Here is a 19,837-nt window from a genome sequence, read left to right on the forward strand (position 1 = left end):
CTGCAGCCTCCGGATCAAATGACCCATTGGTCTGACCCTGGGACGTGGGATGATTCTTCGATGAGGATGTCAGGAAAGCATGTGACAGGGATCTCAAACCGTCAAAGAACAGCGCCTGCCCCACCCTCGGCCCCCCTTCAGAGGGTGCTCCAGGCACCACCCCAGAGGCTGCAGGGGACATCCAGAGCAGAGGCGGGGTGGACCCCACCCTCCAGGGAGGCACCCAAGGAGGACAGGCACATGTATGTGAAAGAGATCTGCTCCGTGACGAAGCCAGGAAGCATTTAAAGAAACCCGAGCTCCGTGACTGTGACAGGGCAGCCGATTTCCTGTGTGTGACAGCGCCCCCGCCCCGCCCCTCCCTGGGCCTCGGGAACCGGCCCCTGGGGACATGGGGGGACCCTCAGAAATCACGTCCTGTGCTCGCTCCATTTGGCAGGTGAAGAAACCAAGGTGCGTGTGCCTCGCTGGGCGTCACACTGCCAGGCCCCGGCAGGGACGGACAGAGCCCAGGTGTCTGGGCCCCAGGCCAGCACTCTCTCTCCTGAACTGAGAGGCATCAGAATCTCAGGTTTCCAAAAAGTCCCCTTTCTAGTGACAAAGAAAAACAGCCCCGACTTTGGGATTGAACACGCCTATTCCAGCTTTGCCGACACCAGCTGTGGGACTGGGGCGACTCCACACGCTGACCTGAGCCTCAGTTTCCTCATCTGTAAAGGGCATAATACGCATGGCCCACGTATTTGAAAGTTGTTGAGAATAGATTTCATGTGTACTCATCACCAACATGTGAGGGAATGCACGTGGTAAGTGGCTTCATTAGCACTTCATGGTACACACGTACACGGACATGTTGAACATGACGGATATTTATGTTTTGTATTTAACAATTAAAAATGTTTTTATGGATCAGTGTTGTGGCGCAGTGAGCTATACTGCCACCTGCAATGGGAACATCCCACATCAGAGAGCCAGTTCAAATCCCAGCTGCTCCACTTCCTATCCAGCCCCCTGCTAATGCGCCTGGGAGAGCAGTGAAGATGGCCCAAGTGCTTAGGTCCTTTCACCCACGTGGGAGACCCAGAGAAGGCTCCTGGCTTTGGCCTGGCCCAGCTCCGGCTGTTGCAGCCACCTGGGAAGTAAACCAGTGGATGGAAGACCCCTCTCTCTCTCTCTCTCTCTCTGTAACTCTGCCTTTCAAATAAATACATAAATCTTTTTTTTTAAAAAGAAGTTGCTATTTTTGTTAAGGGTGACCACAGCGTGTGGATAACATACAAACTCAATGTCAGGACACTAGAGTGTATGTAGGTGAAAGACTGAGTGGCTGAGATTTGGTTTACAATGTCTCAGAAAAGGGGCAGGCAGCTTAGCCCAGCAGGTGCCCCACATCTGAGTGCCTGGCTTTGGTTCCGGGCTCTGGCTCCCGGCTCCGCTTCCTGCCCGTGCAGACTCTGGAAGGCAGCAGTGACGGCTCAGGAAGTTGGGTTCCTGCCGCCTCGTGGAGGTCCTGACTCCTGGCTTTGGTTGTGCCCGAGGGCTGCTGTGCGAATCTGGGACCTAACCCAGCCGATGGGCGCTCTATAGGTCTCTGTCTCTCAAATAAAAATAGATTTTGCGGCACCTCAGAAAAAAAAAAGTGCGGGGGCACAGATGAGATAAAGCTGGGGAAAGGGGCCCGCATGGTGGCACAGTCAGGTAGGTCACCACTTGTGATGCCAGCATTGCACCTTGCAGTGCCAGTTCAAGCCCGGGCTGCTCGGCTTCCCATCTAGCGCCCCGCTAATGCTCCTGGGAAGGCAGCAGAAGATGGTCCAAGTGCTTGGGCCCCTGCACCCACGTGGGAGGCCCCAGTGGGCTTCCTGGCTCCTGGCTTTGGCCTGGCTCAGATCTTGCTGGTGCAGACATTCAGGGTGTGAACCTGGGATTCATAGATCTATCGTGCTCTTCTATCTTCTGTAGGCTTGAAGTTTTCAACAATATAAACAGTCAACACCAGCACGTGCGGGGCGGGGGGGGGGGGGCGCAGGAAAGCGGAGGTGGTGCCGCGCTCGGGTGCAGACACACCGTGCACCAGGGCCCGGCTTTTCTGCTCCCTGGCCAGCACCACCTGACAGTCTGTTCCCATACCTGCTAACAATACTGGTTTGCAACGTTCTGTCACTCAACGGCGGCTGGACCTGGGCCAAGTGACTTTACCTCTCAGAGCCTCTGGGGCTTGGCTAAAAGCAGGGGAAATCGCGATGCCTGCCTCATTCAGAGCATGGGAGGATGGGAGGGAGGGAAAGGGCTGGGCACACGCCGGGCACACGCCGGGCACACAGCAACCTTTCAGTAAGCGCTGCAGTGAGGGGCACGCAGGCTGCTTGGGACGTGAACCCCAGCTCTGCTGCTGGTGGCTGTGTGACTGTAGCCAAGTCACTGAACTCTGGCGCTCATGCTGCCTCCCCACGGGGCTGCTGCGAGGATAGAGTGACAGGACATGTTTTGATGCCCAGCCTGGCCTGCATGGGAGTCTCCTTCCTCAGCCCTCGCCTTTCAGCAGGGCCGGCCTTGCCAGCCCCCAGGCTGGCCTCCGTCCCACTGTCCATTTGCTGGGTTTCTGCACCTGCACTGCCAAGTGTGGCTGGGAACAGTCAACAGGCCCACGTGGACGGCCCCTTGCAAATGACACATCGGAATTGGGAAACATCAGCCGGGCCTGCTGAGCCCAGACAGCCCTTCCACCTCTCTCCAAGGCACACCCTGCTGTGTCCCACACCGGCTGGCAGGGCCTTGTCCCCACCCTGCAGGCCACCCTCCCCGCCGCCTGAGCCCTGGAAGTTGACCTCAACTCTCTCTGGATTGAGCACCTTTCTCTGCGCCTCCCAGTACCCCCGGGCCTCACCTCCGTCCCTTCCTGTCTTTCGTTCTCCCAACCCAGAGGTTGGACATGGAAGTTCCTCTCCTTCCCCGGGCTTTAGACCCCAGCCCCCATCTTCCAGAACTTTCTACTGGCTGCACCGACTCGAGTGCCTCAGTCTTCCCCAAGCCTGACAACAGCCCAGCTGCTCCCGCACTTGACTCGCTCATTCACTCCCCGGCTCGGCTAAGAAGCCGCTGTTGAGGGGCTGTGAGCCAGGCCTTCAGCGTCCATGGGGAGAGTCAGACCCACACCTGGGCGGTAGCCATGTTGTGACAGGGGAGACCCTGAGACGGGAGGGAGGGGGCCCCCGAGCGGATGCTCAACTTCCTGGTTGGTGCCTGTGAGTCGATGGCAGTAGTGCCGTGCCCGGGGACACTGGATTGGGACCGTGGGAGGAGGCGCTGCGTGTCTGGGACGTGGTGAGAGTGGGGATGCCGTGGAGGGTCTCCCGAGAAATGCCCAACAACCCTCCAGCTCAGGGGAGAGAAAGGTCAGAAGTGGAGTTAGCGACTTGAGAACCCCTGGCGTATCTGCGCTGGGGCCCCCAACACTAGCAGGGTGCTCTCTGCTGAGAGTGCCCAGGAGTTACACCATGATGGCGTCCGCTGTCTCCGCCTCAGGCAGTCACAGCTGGATTCGCTGGAGGCACGGTGACGGCCTGGAGACAGCACAGACACAGCTGCCGTGCGCTCTCCCCCCATTCAGAGGCAAGACCGAAGCTTTCTCCTTGCTGACTTTTGTCATGGAGGAACTCCGACGTGTCCTTGGGTCTCCTGGGTATTTGGCCAAAGGGCGTGGAATGAGCAGGAAAGGCCTCAATTAGATGAGACCTCTCTCCCATAGCAGCAGAGGGGGAACAGGGTAGGAGGCCACCGGATGCTCGGACAAAACCGAGGACCCGTGGGCAAGGAAGGGGCCAGGCCTTCCCTCTTCAGCCCCTTTCCTCTTGTGGCCCCCTGCCTGCCTGGCAGCGTCTGTGTGATCCAAACAGAGCACAGCAGAGACGTGTGAGTTTGAATTCCTCGGCCCAGCAGCTCTGGTTCCTGTCCTGGAGCCACCTCTTGCTTGCTGTGTGACCTCCACTGAGCTGTGTTGCCTCTCTGTGCTCGAGCTTCCTCGCCTGGGGAAGGGGGTTTAATGGTTCCTACCCTGCTAGGATGATAAAGCAATCATACAAAGTATGAGGCACAGGGCCTGGCACATAGTAATTGCTCAGCAAAAGCTAGCCGTCGGCGTTTCAGGGGCGAGGACCAAGGCCACCTCCTCTTTCTGCGGTGATTCCTCCTCTTCTCCGGTTTCCTCCCTGTCCTCAGGCTGGCCCCCTGCCCTGGCTACTCAGGGTCTCATGACCCCTTTCCTGAGCTCCCGCACGTTCCTCCTGGATGTCCCATGGCCTCTTAGGCGTAGCCAAGGCCCTGCGGCCGCTGCTCTCAACCTTCTGCTCCAGCGCCTTGGACCAGGCGACCCCAAGGTCCTTGCATGAGGCTCTGCCTTAAAAACCTCCCTTGGGCCTGCTCAAAGGACTTCTACTGCCAAGGTGAAAGATGCCCTTGCGAACGTGGAGGAAGGGGCCGGCGTCGACGCAAAGCAGGTGAAGCTGCCTTCTGCAGTGCTGGCACTGGTTTGAGTCCCAGCTGCTCCATTTCTGGTCCAGCTCCCTGTCAATGTGCCTGGGAAAAGCAGTGGAGGATGGCCCAGTGCTTGGGGCCCTGCACACATATGGAAGATGTGGATGAAACTCCCAGCTCCTGGCTTTGGTCTGGTCCAGCTTTGAATGTTGCACGCATTTTGGGAATGATCCAGCAGATGGAAGATCCGCTCGCTCTCTTTCTCTCTTTCTCTCTCTCTCCAACTCTGCCTTTCAAATAAATAAGTAAATATTGGGGCTGGAGCTGTGGTGTAGCAGGTAAAGCCGCCACCTGCAGTGCAGTGCCGGCATCCCATATGGGTGCCGGTTCAAGTCCTGGCTGCTCCACTTCCTTTTTTTTTACTTGACAGATAGACAGTGAGAGAGCGAGACAGAGAGAAAGGTCTTCCTTCCGTTGGTTCACCCCCAAAATGGCTGCCACAGCCAGAGCTGCCCCAATCCAAAGCCAGGAGCCAGGTGCTTCTTCCTGGTTTCCCACGCGGGTGCAGGTGCCCAAGCACTTGGGCCATCCTCCACTGCCTTCCCGGGCCACAGCAGAGAGCTGGACTGGAAGAGGAGCAACCAGGACTAGAACCCGGCGCCCATGTGGGATGCCGGCGCCACAGGCGGAGGATTAACCAAGTGAGCCATGGCACCGGGCTGCTCCACTTCCTATCCAGCTCACTGCTATGACCTGGGAAAGCAGTAGAAGATGGCCCAAGTCCTTGGGACCCTGCACCCACGTGGGAGACCGGAAGGAAGCTCCTGGCTCCTGGCTTCAGATTGGCACAGCTCCGGCTGTTGCAGCCAACTGGGGAGTGAACCAGCAGATGGAAGACCTCTCTCTATGACTCTGCCTCTCTGTAACTCTGTCTTTCAAATAAAAGAAATAAATCTTTAAAAATAATAAGTAAAGCTTTTTTAAAGTGGAGTAAAATTGAAAATGTGTGCCGAGACCCAGGGGAGCCTTCCGGCCAGTGCTGAGCGTCCAGGCGGGGTTTCCATAAGAGCTGCTCCCCTCTGCTCCTTCCTGGGCTGTGCACATCCCAGGGCAGGAGACCGCTCCTCTGCCTGTCACCTTGGTCCCTGCTGCACTGAAGAATGTCTGGTGTGTGGATAAGGTTCCTGGCTTTGCTGCTAGGAAGTGTAAAGTCTTCTCTTTGCTGGGACTCATTTCAAACTCTATAGAATGAGGGGACTGGACTCAAGGGAGCCCTTTCAGCGTTAAGGGGAATAAGTGGCCAAGAGAGGGAGACAGACACCCCGGGTGGGGCCTCCCCTGTCTACATGAGACGCTGGGCTCAGGTGCGAGGCTCAGAGAGGGGCGGCCCTGTCCCTTATCTTGAGAGCTGCCCAGGACTCCAGGGGAGTGGCAGGCACTGATTTACGTTAATGAGGGGGACAGTGACTATGAACCCCTGAATCCCCGAGGTCCCCTCCCTGGATCCCATCCCTGGCCCAGCAGCCTAGCTAGGGGGACCCAGTTTCTGGAGGGAACTCTGGGTACCCATGCCCCCGCCAGGCTGCCTCCGAACAGGTTGTTCTTGTTTTCGACCCCCTATGCCCGGGGAACAGCGATTGCTCAGGCTTGCGTGTGATCTGAGAGGGCCGCGTCTCCCAGGCTTGGAAGAAACTCAAGCCCCACCGCGCACTTGGCATCGGAATGCTCAGCTGGTCCCCTCCCGGGCTCATGTGACCGAGACCCAGCTATAAATACCAGAGGGGCCCCAGTCCCGGACAGAATTCAGACGCGGGGAGAAGAAGGCCGAGAGATTCCGAGCGGGTGTTTGTGACAAAGGCACAGGTCTCCGGAGCCAGCAGGTGGAGGAGGCAGCCACCCCAACGTTATGGATTACAAGTCGGGCCTGATCCAGGATGGCAGCCCCATGGAGAACCTGGAGAAGCAGCTGATCTGTCCCATCTGCCTGGAGATGTTCACCAAGCCGGTGGTCATCCTGCCGTGTCAGCACAACCTCTGCCGCAAGTGTGCCAACGACATCTTCCAGGTCGGTGCTGGCCATGGCCGCTCCTGGGTCCCTGGGCGGCAACTCGGCGGCCCTTTGCTCTTAGCCGAAGGCCCTGCAATGCGAGCTGATTCTTTCCGCTTCCGAGTGATCCCCTGTGGAGGCCTCTGGCCTGGGCTGGGGCTGGGGCGGTGGCTCTGGCGGCCCCGCTGCCTCTCCATGACGCATGTGTCCCTCCCAGCCTGTCCACAGCTCCCCCGCCTGCCCTGGGCCCGCTGAGGACTGAGAGTCAAATGCCTCAAGTGATAAGGGGGAGGCAGGCAGAGAGGGGAGAGAAACCAGACCCCTGGGGCCCGGCCAGCGCCACAGTGGCAGGGGGCCCGGAGCTGTGGGAGGAGGGGGACGGGCAGGCACGAGGCCTAGAGGGCCCCCCCACCGAGGCTGTCCTCTTCAAGGTGGGAGCCGGAGGGGCTCTAGGGAGGTCTGGCAGGCAGGCAGGACCCAGCGGTCCCCAGGAGCACCGTCTCCAATGCCACTTCACTGCTTCACCTTTGCCCTAATTATAGCACCCATTTCTTGAGTGGGCAAACTGAGGTTTTGAGAGAGAAAGTCACTGCCCAGGGTCAGGCAGAGACGGAAGCCAGGCCTGCTGACTGCTCGGGGGCTCTCCGGGCAGGGGTCTGTTCTCACCTCAAGAGCGGGAGAGACTCAAGAGGGAAGGGGCTGAGGAGGGAGCACTGGCCTCACCTCTACCTTGGCCACCGCAGGCCGCAAATCCTTACTGGACCAACCGGAGCGGCACGGTGTCCATGTCCGGCGGCCGTTTCCGCTGCCCGTCCTGCCGCCACGAGGTGGTCATGGACCGGCACGGCGTGTACGGGCTGCAGAGGAACCTGCTGGTGGAGAACATCATTGACATCTACAAGCAAGAGTGCTCCAGGTCAGCTCGCCGGCCCCGAGACCCTGCCCCCAGAACCCGCCACTAGGGACCCCTCGGGCTGCACTGCCGGGGGAGATGGGAAGCGAGAGGGAGGGACAGGCCTGGGACCTGTGAGGTGGCCGGCTGGGCAGGGAGAGTGCCCAGTGACAACATAGCCAGGAGCTGCAGCGATGGCTACATTGTCTCCCTTGCCAGCCCTGGGGAGGCTCTGCCTGCCTCGCAGCCACCCTGTAGACCGGGAGGGACTTCTGTAATCCCCAAGAAGCCAAGTCAGTGACTCAAGGCTTCCCAGCCGAGAAGGGGGCGAGCTGGGGCTGAGCCTGGCCCATCGGGTGCTGAGTCTCCCTGTTAATAAGAGAGGCAGCATCTGTGAGTGGTGGGGCCGGCTGGAGACACAGCCGCTGCCGGGAGAGCGGTACAAATGAGGACATCCTGACACCACTCCCAGCTGCTGACCTCACAGCCTTTTTGGTCTAAAACCTCCACCAAGCACGTGGCAGCAGGCAGTGGCCTGCCCAGAGGTGCTGCCAACCATGCCCGCGGAGGAAGAGCCCTGGCCTGGGGCCTGTGATGGCCGCTCTGCCCCGTTGTTAATGCATTAAGTGGCCGAAGCGTGGCTGTGACTGTGGGCTAGGACACCGATGGGCAATGTGACACAGTCAAGTGCTCCCTGAGCACACGCTGTGCTCAGGCACTGTCCGGAGTACTTCCTGTCTCAGTCACTCTGTGAGGCATTCGCAGCTCCATTTTCCTATAAGGAAACGGAGGCTCAGAGAGGGTCGGAGATTTTCCCAAGGCCACACAGCTAGAAGAGAGAAGGTGTGACTGACTCCATGGTGAATGTGCTTTTTTCGTTTTAAAAATAATGTATTTATTTGAGAGAGAGAGAGAGAACACATTCCCATCTGCTGGTTCATGCGTGAAATGCCCAGCGGGGGCTGAGTTGGAGCTGAATCTGGGAGCCCAGAACTTAATCTGGGTCTCCTACGTGGGTGGCAGGAGCCCAATTACTTGAGTCATCAGCACAGCTTCCCGGGTCTGCATCGTAGGAGCCCGCGTCAGGAGCTGGAGCCGAGGATCCACCTGAGAACTCAGCTAGGGGGAGCAGGTGTCCCGAATGCCGGGCTCAGTGCCTGTGCCTGGTGCATATTCCTCACCGCTGGTCTAGATTGTGGCTACAGGATGCACACGGGCTGTGGGTCGCTATAAAAGTAGTCCAATCTGTATTGCATGGGAATACCAGCCCCCTCGGGGAGCACCTCCGCTGAGCGCGCTGTGTCGGAGCCCCTGAGGCCTCTCCAAGGGGAGGAGCGTCACAGCCGCTGCGCTTTCCTGGGGCTCTGCTCTGTGCTGGGCACTTCCTGTTCCCGCAGAGAGCTTCGGCAATTCTTCCTCCTGTCGGAGGAAACCAAACCCAGAGGAGCCAAGCAACTTGCTCCAACGGTCTGGACGGAAGCCAGAGGGAAGGATGGGCACCCAAGGGTCAGGGGTCACAGCTTGTCTCTGTGCACCACTGCTGGCCCCAGGGCTCCTCTCCCAGGGCCGGGAGACCCCTACCAGCATGCAGGCCCTGGGCGGCAAGATGCAAGAAGACAAGTCTGGCCAGGGGCTTCTTTAAGAACTGCGGGGGGAGGACAGAAAGCTGGGCTGTGGGCAGTCGTGCAGGCTGTTGGAGGTGAGCCCTTGACACTGAGAGGGAGTTGTCTCCATCCGACACTTGGGAATCAGAAGTGGCGTGGATACGGCGCTGGCTCTAAATGAGTATGTAGGCCAGTTGAGGAGGTAAGATCTGGACTCAAAAAAAAAAAAAAAAATCAAACGTACATGCCATCACTGTGGCTCAGAGGCTTGGGCCACCGCTTACAGTGCCAGCATACCATATCACAGCTCTGTCCGAATCCTGGCTGCTTTGTTTCCAATCCAGCTCCCAGCTCATGAGCCTGGGAAGACAGCGGAAGATGGCCCACGTACTTGGGCCCCTGCACCCACATGGGAGACCCAGAAGCTCCTGGCTCTTGGCTTAGGCCTGGTCCAGACCTAGCTGTTGCATACCATTTGGGGAGTGAACCAGCAGATGGAAGACCTCTCTCTCTCTCTCTCTTTCAGTTGCTCTGCCCCTCAAACAACTACATCTTAAAAAAAAAAAAAAAATAGAACCCAGGTTAGGAAGGATGGGGCTGTTGGAGGCCAGGGCCTGACCTGGGGACACCCTCATGGTGTGCTTACTGGTGAAGCCCTTTGACTTGTATTTAATCACTACCTCCTGGGCACCAGGCACTGTACACTGTCGACTCTGGGAGGGAGGAAACAGGTGAGTTTCCCGATGGAGGTTACAGCCTGCTGGATTAAATACAGAATTCAGTGAGGCCATTAGGATAAACACCCCAGCTCTCAGTGAGCAGGAGCCACCAGGAGCCATGGGGACTATAATTAGAGCGAGCGGGCTCTGGCCTGCCCTGCCCTGCCCTGCCCTTATGTGCCTGGTGACCTTGGGCAAGTCAGTTCACTTCTCTGGGACCCAGCTTCCTCCTGCTTCAAACCTCTTCATCTGCTGATCCTCCCCAACGTCCGCTGCCCTGACAGAGCCGGGGGCTGACTCCAGCACTAGAGTTTGGGTCCCAGGATGTGGGGACATGTGTGATGTCACTGGCTTCCCTGGGCTTGAGTCCCCAGAGGATGAAAGGAAAAGGTTTGGGGCTTGTGTTCTGGCACAACTGCCTGTGGTGTCAGCAGCCCTATGGGTGCCAGTTCAAGTCCTGGCTGCTCCGCTTTTGATCCAGCTCCCTGCTGATTCACCTGGGAAGGCAGCAGAGGGTGGCCCAAGTGCTTGGGCTCCTGCACCTGTGTGGGAGACTTGGGTGGAGCTCCTGGCTCCTGGATTTGGCCTAGATCAGCCCCAACCATTGTGGCCATTTGGGGAGTAAACCAGAGAATAGAGGGTCTCTCTGTCTCTCCTTTTCTCTCTGTCACTCTGCATTTCAAACAAACAAAATAAATCTCTTTTTTTAAGATTTATTTATTTTATTTGAAAGTCAGGGTTACACAGAGAGAGAACGAGAGGCAGAGAGAGAAAGAGAGGTCTTCCATCTGCTGGTTCACTCCTCATTGGCTGCAATGGCTGAAGCTGTGCAAATCCGAAGCCAGAAGCCAGGAGCCAGGAGCTTCTTCCTGGTCTCCCACCTGGGTGCAGGGGCCCAGGCACTTGGGCCATCTTCTACTGCTTTTCCAGGCCATAGCAGAGAGCTGGATTGGAAGTAGAGCAGCCGGGTCTCGAACCAGCACCCATATGGAATGCTGGTACTGCATGCAGCAGCTTTACCTGCTATGCCACAGCACTGGCCCCTAATATAAATCTTAAAAAAAAAAAAAAAAAAAGGGAAAGGTTTGGAGGCCTCCAACCACTGAGAGCCCAGGGACAGAACTGGAGTGAGCTCCAGTGACCAGAGCCGGGCTGAGACGGTCCCCCAAAGCCCCCGTGACCTGTGACGGTTCTCCTTTCAGTCGGCCCCTGCAGAAGGGCAGTCACCCCATGTGCAAGGAACACGAAGACGAGAAAATCAACATCTACTGCCTCACGTGTGAGACGCCCACGTGCTCCATGTGCAAGGTGTTTGGAGCCCACCAGGCCTGCGAGGTGGCCCCGCTGCAGAGCGTCTTCCAGGGCCAAAAGGTACCGGCTGCAGCCGCTGCTGCCCACAGCCTGGGCCTGCAGAGCAGGACCTGCTGGTTCAGGAGGCAGATCTGCTGAGCCGGCCTTTCAGGAATAATCCTGGGGAGGGACTGTCCCGGCTGCAGGGACAGCAGCCGCGGCCTCCCTGGGGGCGCTGACTGAGCTCATGGGTTATACTTAGAGCCACTTGCAAGCACCTGGGTGTGGCCAAAGGCGGAGTCAGACCCCAGGGCCCTCTCAGGCCACACTTCTGGGCCCCAGATTTCACATTCCCCTGCAGCGGGAGGCAGCTGGGAGCCCTCTCCCCGGGTGCAGGGCCGTGGCAGCCCTCCCAGCATGCCCATGCCGTCAGCTGCAGCTCCACCCCTCTGCTCTCCTCCCCACTCCCTCTCTGCTCCCAGTCTCTCCCCCACCACCCTCTGCATGCAGTTCTTGTCTTCGTCCCAATTTACTTAGAACAAGCCCTTCTTCAAGGGCCAGTTCCTTGCTGTGTGTTTTGGGCAGCTCAATCCCCTTCTCTGGGCTATGCCAATAAAACAAAAGACGCAGTAGCTCTTCTTTGACAGTCTCTGCTCTAGACCTGGGCTGCACCCTAGAAGAGGGGCCACACCCCTCCCGGGGGCTTTTTCCGGCAGAGCAGGGTGAGGGTGCTGCGGCCGCCGCCACACCCGAGCAGGTGGTCCTGAGTCTATTTCTGTCCGTCCCCTGCCGGTCCCCTCCTCCCGTGCAGACGGAGCTGAGTAACTGCATCTCCATGCTGGTGGCCGGGAATGACCGTGTGCAGACCATCATTACCCAGCTGGAAGACTCCTGTCGAGTGACCAAGGTGAGGGGACAGAGTGGCCTCGCCCTGGGGCTGAGGCCTTGCGGTGCAGCCCGCTCTCCGGCGAAGGCTCATGCTTGGGTTGGGACTAGAGGTTGGGGCCTGGAGCGTGGGGTGGCTGCGTGGGGATAGGAACAAGGGACTCACCGGTCCATCCATGCACTCAACAGATGTTTCTGGGGCATGGCCTGGTTTCAGGCCTCGACCCACGCCCTGGGGATGGGGGAGAGGGGCAGTGATCAAGACAGACTTGGTCCGTGAGCTCAGGGACCGTCCTGCCAGTAGTTCCCAGGGTGTGCTCAGTGCTAGCAGCTCACACAGCCCTGTTCTCCAGTGCTTCTCAAACGCTAACGTGCACACAAAACGGTGGGCTTTCCGCTCCGCGTCCCCCACAAGCTCCAGGGCTGCCCAGCTGTGGGGTTCAGGGAGGGCGGGAGGGCAGGAGGGAGCTTCTCCAGCTCCGGGAAGGCTCGTGGGAGGTTCCTCTGGCCCTGAGAGGGGACCTGGAGGAGAGACAGGGGCACGAAGGCGCACTGAGAGGAGGGGGTGGAGCTCTGTGATCACCCACCAGCGGCTCCCAGGCCGACGAGCTGGCTAGGATTGTGCCCATTCTTCAGGAAAGAAAGCCGGGACAGAGCATCCGAGTTGGGTGAGGCGGCTGCCGGGGGCAGGGCTGCCCTCCCACCTCTTCCAGGGCCCCATGGCGCGCAGCTGCCCGATCCAGACTTGGCCCTAGAATGGAGGGAGGGACGAGTGTGACGTGGGGCACACCAAGGGCCCAGGGTCTGTGCTGCCACGTGACCCCAGAGTCCCTTGTTGTGAAGAAGGGGCAGCTGTCTCCATGGCACCAGCCTCCACGTGTTACGCGGCTGGCCGTGGCACCTCATAGCTGCCGGCTTCTGGTGAAGCCTTTGTCTCCTCTTCCGTGAAAGGGGGCGGTAGGGAGATCTCTTCACCAGTCCCAGGAAGAGAGTGCTGGGGTGGGGAGCAAGGACCCCACGGGCGTGACGGCGATGTTGCTGTCCCCCAGGAGAACAGCCACCGCGTGAAAGAGGAGCTGAGCCGCAAGTTCGACGTCCTGTACACCGTCCTGGACGAGAAGAAGAGTGAGCTGCTGCAGCGCATCACGCAGGAGCAGGAGGGGAAGCTCAGCTTCCTGGAGGCCCTCATCCTGCAGTACCGGGAGCAGCTCGACAAGTCCACGAAGCTGGTGGAGACGGCCATCCAGTCCCTGGACGAGCCTGGCGGGGCCACCTTCCTCATGGTGAGCGAGGCTAGGAGGGGTGCTGTCTAAGGTTCTGCTTGTGCACCTCCACCGACCACTTATGTGCCCCTAGACAAGCCCTCTACAACGCTGGGAGTCTCGGCTTTCCTATCTGTAAAATGGGCACGCAGCGCTCCCCACCTTTCTCTTGCTGATTTTATGAAGATGAAATAAGAGGATGCTAATGAAATGGCTTTTCCAGCCACCAAGGGCTTGCCCCACATAGACTACTGAGTGACGGCTTGCTGCAGGCCAGGGGACGAGGAGGCGGCACGGCTGCACCCCGCAAGTTCTTGCTGGGGAAGACAGAGAAGGCCCGGCTCTAAGACTCAGAGTTCAGTTCAGTAAAAACTTTCGTGGGCCAGCCTTTGTGCCAAATGCTGGGTACGGGGGGGTGCCTGCGATAGGATTCTCATCTTGGCGATTTCAGGATTTAGCAGGCTTTGAGCTGAGGCCCAGAACCAAGCTCCCACCCAGACGGCAGGGCAGGGTGTGCATGCACAGGGTGTGTGGGGGTGTTGTTTCTAGAGTGATGACCAAGGCCTGTGCAGACCGTGAACCAATGGAGAGAATCCAGCTTCTAGCAGCCCCGGGTGGGGAGCAGGGCAGAAGTGGGTAGGGAATGGCACCAGGTGTCCATCTCCAACACCGGGTCCCTTGGGCTGAGTTCCTGCTTTTTTGGCAATCCTAACCCTTTGTTCTCTCTCCCCCCTCCACAGAGTGCCAAGCAACTCATCAAAAGGTCAGTGTCTGCCCAGGGGCTGTGACCCAAGCCCCCAGCTCCCAGCAGGGTCTCTGACTTCTGTCCGATGCCCCACACCCTGCCCCAGTGCGTTAGGTCTGTGGTGAGGGTCTTACCCTAGCCTGGATATCCTGGTCTTGGTGTCCCTACTGTTCTACTTGAGACTGGAGAGGGGGCACTGCCTCCTGGCTGGGGGCCTCTGGGTGGCAGGCAGTAGGGGGTGGGCACAGCTCATGCACCCGGGGTGTTGGAGCTAAGACTGCCCTTCCTGTCCTGAGCCCTGAGATCACAGCTCCATCTCTGTCTCGCCCACAGCATTGTGGAAGCTTCCAAGGGTTGCCAGCTGGGGAAGACAGAGCAGGGCTTTGAAAACATGGACTACTTCACCTTGGACTTGGAGCACATAGCAGACGCCCTGAGGGCCATCGACTTTGGGACAGGTAAAGTGATGGCTCCATTTGGCTGTTTAACTTGCTTGGCCCCTGACAGCCAGCATTCCTCCCACTGAGCCCCTTAGGGAGGCAGATGGACTACCAAAGAGCCCCAGATTTCACCTGACTCATGCAGGCAACTTCTGGATGAACCAGAGCCTCGCACCGTGCCTGGAGCACAAGCATAGCTCTGTGACTGATGTACAGATCCATGGTGCGAAGCATCATGGGAAGAGCCCAGGGTCTGCAATCAGACAGACCTGAGTTCAAATCCTGGTGCTGGCCATCCACCTCTCTGTGCTTCGTAGCCTAATTTTAGAAATTAGGTCAGGTGTGGGCATTCGGCTTAGGGGTTGGGACACCTGCAGCCCACACTGGAGGGCCTGGGTTCGAGTTCCAGCTCCAGCTCCCGACTCCAGCTTCCTGCTAAAGCAGACTCTGGGAGGCAGCAGTAATGGTCCAAGTGATTGGGTTCCTGCCACCCTGTGGGAGACCTGGATTGGGTTCCTGGCTCCCGACTTTGGTCCTGGTTTGGGGGTTATTGTGGGTATTTGAGGAGTAGGCCAGTGGATAGGAGCTCTGTCTGCCTCTCAATAAAATAAAATAAAATAAAATAAAATAAAATAAAATAAAATAAAATAAAATAATTAGGCTAACCGTGCCCCACGGAGCAGGCCAGGTATTTGCCAAGACACAGCTTGGGATGCCTGCATCCTTTATTGGAGAGCCTGGGTTTGGGTCCTGGCTCTTCTTGCTAGCGTGCCCCCTGTGAGGCAGTAGATGACGGCTTAAGTACTTGGGTCTCTGCCACCCACATGGGGGACCTGGACTGAGTCCGCAGCTCCTGGCTTTGACCTGGCCCAGCCCCGCCTACTGCAGGCACTTGAGAAGTGAACTAGCAGATGGGAGTTCTCTCTGTCTCTGTTTCTCCCTCTCTCTCTGCTTCTGAAATAAAAATAAACAAGTAAACATTTTGCGAAGTGAGCTCTCCAATAATGATTGGTTGGTATTGTCGCAGACATTGCTGCAGAAGGGTTTTGTGGGGTCTGAGATGTCTAGGAGTTACTGCCTACAGCCAGCCTCAGCCTCAGCTTCCAAGTGTCGCCTCGCTACAGTGTCTTCCTTTCTCTTCATAATGCCTTTTCCACAGAGTGCCTGTAAGAATTTTAATAATGTAACTGAAACAATAAGGGGGGAAATTAGGGAACCAGATAAAGAGCAAACATGTTAGTGCTGAAGTTTCTAGAGCTGTAATACAGCTTTTGAGCAACAGAGCGAGGGCCGATGCGATTCTGCTACGTGACCCATTGGTCCGAGAGGCAATGACCAGGGGAGGGGGGGGAGGAGGCAGAGGTGTGCAGGAGCAGGGACCAAGTGAGAAAGAGAAAGGCCTCTCGGTGCCCCCTTCATGGATTCCACTCCTGAACCCCAGACACACGCCTGGGGAGGAACAAAGCTGCGATCCCTGTGGCCTTGGGCACACCTCTGGCTGCGGGGCGTGCTCCACGCTGGCCTCCCTGGGCTGACATTCGCGAGTGGGTCACTCTGCGTGAACCCAATACCGCGAAGATCTGTGCTGCCCTGCGTAATCTCTCTGAGCCTCAGTTTCCTCAAAGGTGAAATGGGGAGAGGACCAACAGCTACCATTGTTGCCATGTCCACATCCCAGGCACGGAGCCCTTGACGTAAACTCCGCCATGCGATAAACTGCGTAAGATAGGTTCTTCATCGTCCCCATTTCATAGCCGGGGAGACCGAAGCCCAGAGAGAGTGAGTAATGGGCAGGGCGGCGCGGCTGGTGAGCGGCCCGCGTGCATTCCCGCCAGCTCTCAAGCTTCCAGGGAGGCTCCCAGGACACTGCGCATCCCATCCCGCAGTGAGCGCTCAGCAAACGCTGTTGTAAGTGACTGTGATCAGTGAGTCGGTCGACAACCACACAGCTCCCTGGGCTATCTCTGATCCCAGGTACTTGGCTGGCATTCAGGCAGTTGTTTTGGAGAAAATGCTGTGACCATGGTGACCCCTCCCAGGGTTCCCCAGGACTAAGGAGGTGGCTTGGGGCAGGGGTGGGGAAAGGGCCTGTTCCCTGCCAGTAGAACTTGAAGGGTGGGAAACGGGACCCAGGCTGCAGCTCTGTCGCCCGTCTACACTGTTGCTCAGCTTCAGGGAGCAATGGAGCACTGATGGCCCCTGCGTGCTCCCCACCCCGTGTGGCCCCTGCGGAGGCTAAGGAATGAGGAAAACGGAGCAGGGTGCTGAGCAAGCCGGCTTCAAGGGCTGAGCGGATTCCCCAGGGACAAGGACTCTGACCCTGCGAATGGAGCTGTTTGGTCCTGCTCTCCGCGGGTGTGGGGTGGGGTGTGTGTGTGTTTGTCTACCTGGGCGATGTGCTAAGTACAAAGTGCACAGCCAGAGTCCTCTCTGCCCACGGGCGGGGCAGGCGACAGGTGCTGCAGCTGCACGGGCACAGGGGAGTGCAGGGAGAGGCAGGTGCAGCGCGGCGGGGGCCAGCCCCTCTCTTGCACACCCGTGGACAGCACGTGCTGGGTGTTGAGGAGCTAGCCCACCCTCACCGGCTTGTTCTTTATCCCAGATGAGGAAGAAGATGAGTTCCTGGAGGAAGAAGACGATCAGGACGAAGAACAGTCCTCAGCAGGGAAGGAAGAAGGTAAGAAATCCATCCTCCTTCATTCATTCATTCATTCATTCATCCCCTCACCCCACAGCAGAGTGAGAAGGCCACTGTGCACCAGGTGCCGCGCTGGACACTGGGGCTCCCAGCATGCATTCTCTTAAAGTCCTGTCTCCTTACCTTTAGAGGGAAAAAAAATCCCCAACTTTGCATAATCAAAAGCATCCCGTTTTACATCTAAATAAGCTTCCTAACCGGCAAGTGCCAAACAGAGGTCAAAGGTGAAAGACTGGGGTCTCACTAGAGAGGCTGGGCCCATGGAGGGCTTTCTTTTTGGCCATTAGTGGCTTTTTTTTTTTTTTTTTTTTTTGGCCATTAGTGTTTAAACTTTTTTTTTTTTAAAGATTTATTTATGTATTTGAAAGTCAGAGGTACAGAGAGGGAGAGACAGAGAGATCTTCCATCTGCTGGTTCGGTCTCCAGATGGTCACAACTGGAGCTGGGCCAGGCCAAAGCCAGGAGCCAGAAGCTTCTTCCAGGTCTCCCATGTGGGGGGCAGGGACCCAGGCACTTGGGCCATCTTTCACTGCTTTTCCCAGGCACTTCAGCAGGGAGCTGGATTGGGAGTGGAGCAGCTGGGACATGAACCAGCACCCAGAGGGGGTGCTAGCATTGCAGGAGGTAGCTTTACCTGCTATGTTACAATGCCAGTCCCTGTTAAAAGTTTCTTAAAATTAGTTGCTAGCATTTTTTAAATTAAGAGATTGCTTTTTAAAGGATTAAAAGAGAAGCAGATTTAAACTAAGAATCTGAATATTCCCACTTCATAGAAAAATTTGGAAAGAGCAGACATTGTTGGAGTTGAGGTTCACCCTCATCCCAGAGAGCTGGCTCTGGGTGGTGGCCTTCCCCTTTAAGTTAGACAAGCTCCCTGCTACTGCACTCTGTCCCACCCCCATCAAAGCTGCCTGCTTCAGAGTCTGCCGGGCCCTGAGCTCACCAGTCTCGCAGAGTTGGGATGAGAGTCCGGGCTCTGAATTGCAGCTCCGCCAAGGGCCAGCTGTGTGATCTGAGAGTCCGGGACTACCCTTCTGTGCGTGGGGGCTCGATGGCCCCATGGACCTCAAAAGGTTATAGCAGGGAGTAAATCGGTCACCCCTAGCCTGGTGTCTGGCGCCTAGGAAGGGTGTGCTTGCTCATGTTATTTTTCAAGCAGTAGTTGTTAGAACTAAATTCCGGTCCTGCTGAAAGATATCCAACAGTGTTTCATAGTTTCAGCCTGGATGTCAGAAGTCAGAGTGTTCAGGCAGCTGAACTCCACTGTGGTGTCAAGAGGAGGGACCACCGTGGGCTGCTAAGCCCAGGGCCCCGGCATCACTGTCTCACCAGTGCCTCTGTGTCTTTTCTTTCCTGCAGGACACCAGTAAGGAGCTGGAGGAGGAGAGACGCTGGAGATGCAGAGACTGGGGAGGGTGGGAATGGGCCAGGGGCCTAGGTGGCAGGCCCAGGGTGGGAGGGGTGGGGGGGGAGGTCTTCTCTGCTCAGAGAGCAGGGAGTAGGTAGGACCCCCCCCAACTGTGTCCAGCAGCCACTGAACCCGGATTGGAAACGTGCTTGAAACCACCACACAGGACACTTTCTTATGTTGGTGCAAAATGGAAGATTTTGTACATTTTTACAATGTGACTTTTTTGTATATACTTGTATACGTATGCCAATTTGGTGCTTTTGTACAGGAATTTTTGTATGATAATGCCTGGTCACGGCGTGACTGGCCATGTCAGACAGAGGGGAAGGAAGCCAGGTCGACAGAGCTGCCCACTTCCTCTCCTTGGTGGGGGGCCTGGGGGCACCTGCAGGCCCAGACCGGGAAAATGTACTGTATTTCAGGGCCATCCCCGAGCTGCGGGCGGGCACTGGCTTTTGTGCTGTCTGTCGTTTCAATAAACGCGCAATGCTCTCTTCCTGTTATTATGGAGGTCTCGGAGGTTCATTCTACCTCTCTTTCTGGAGAGAACTCGGGGTGCATGAACAGAGGCCTGGCAGGTGGGAGAAGGCACTGGCAGGGCTAGGGCTCCGTCCCAGCAAAGCACTTCCCGGTGTGAGCTCCATGGAAAACTGGCCTTGAGATGCGCCTCCAAAAACAGGTTTAGTGTGTTGCGCTCAGCGTCCATCCGGAGACAGAGCCTCAGGGCAAGTTGCGAGGCTTTGGTGGAGGTACAGTCCCGGGGCAGACAGAGGGAAGGAGAAGGGGAGCAAGGAGCCAGTGTGAGGTGTTGCGTAACTGAGCTGGCCCGGCTTCACCAACTCCGCCACGGGTGGCACACTCCTGAGAAGGTCACCAAAAACCGGAACGTGGCAGCCTGTGTTGTGGTGCAGTGGGTTGGGCTACTACCTGCAACACTGGTGGCATCCCATATGTGTGCTGGGTTCAAGTCCTGACTGCTTCACTTCTGACCTGGGAAGGCAGCAGACAATGGCCCGAGGACTTGTCTTGTGCACTTATCATTCATATAGGAGTCTTGGATGAAGTTCCACCTTCCTGCTTCAGCCAGCCCCAGCCCCAAGCCATTGTGGCCAAATGGGGAGTGAACCAGAAGACAGAAGATACTTCTCTCTCTCTCTCTCTCTCTCTCTCTCGTAGCTCTGCCTTTCAAAAAAGTAAAATGAATCTTCAAAACACACAAGCAGGGGGCCAGCATTGTGGCATAGCAGGTAAAGCCACCACCTGCGTCGCTGGCACCCCTGGGGTGCCAGCTCGGGTCCCGGCTGTTCCTCTTCTGATCCAGGTCCCTGCTATGGCCTGAGAAAACAGTAGAAGATGGCCCAAGTGCTTGGA

General features: G+C 57.4%; 1 protein-coding gene and 1 long non-coding RNA gene across 2 annotated transcripts; one reads left to right on the forward strand and one right to left on the reverse strand.

The window, feature by feature from the left end:
- The first annotated feature begins 6,230 nt into the window (after positions 1–6,230).
- On the forward strand, positions 6,231–18,969 carry TRIM63 (tripartite motif containing 63). Its single transcript, XM_051856858.2, has 9 exons — positions 6,231–6,538; positions 7,264–7,436; positions 10,938–11,106; positions 11,837–11,932; positions 12,960–13,193; positions 13,913–13,935; positions 14,251–14,375; positions 16,960–17,034; positions 18,415–18,969. The coding sequence occupies exons 1-9, from the start codon at positions 6,380–6,382 to the stop codon at positions 18,423–18,425; spliced, it is 1,065 nt and encodes a 354-aa protein (XP_051712818.1). The 5' UTR covers positions 6,231–6,379; the 3' UTR covers positions 18,426–18,969.
- On the reverse strand, positions 9,078–11,906 carry LOC138850708 (uncharacterized). Its single transcript, XR_011390831.1, has 2 exons — positions 10,639–11,906; positions 9,078–10,232 (listed from the first exon to the last, which is right to left on the reverse strand). It is a non-coding gene; the product is annotated as an uncharacterized lncRNA (long non-coding RNA).
- Positions 18,970–19,837: the final 868 nt, after the last annotated feature.

This window comes from Oryctolagus cuniculus, chromosome 7 (assembly GCF_964237555.1).
Source record: "Oryctolagus cuniculus chromosome 7, mOryCun1.1, whole genome shotgun sequence".
Classification (NCBI taxonomy): Eukaryota; Metazoa; Chordata; class Mammalia; order Lagomorpha; family Leporidae; genus Oryctolagus; species Oryctolagus cuniculus.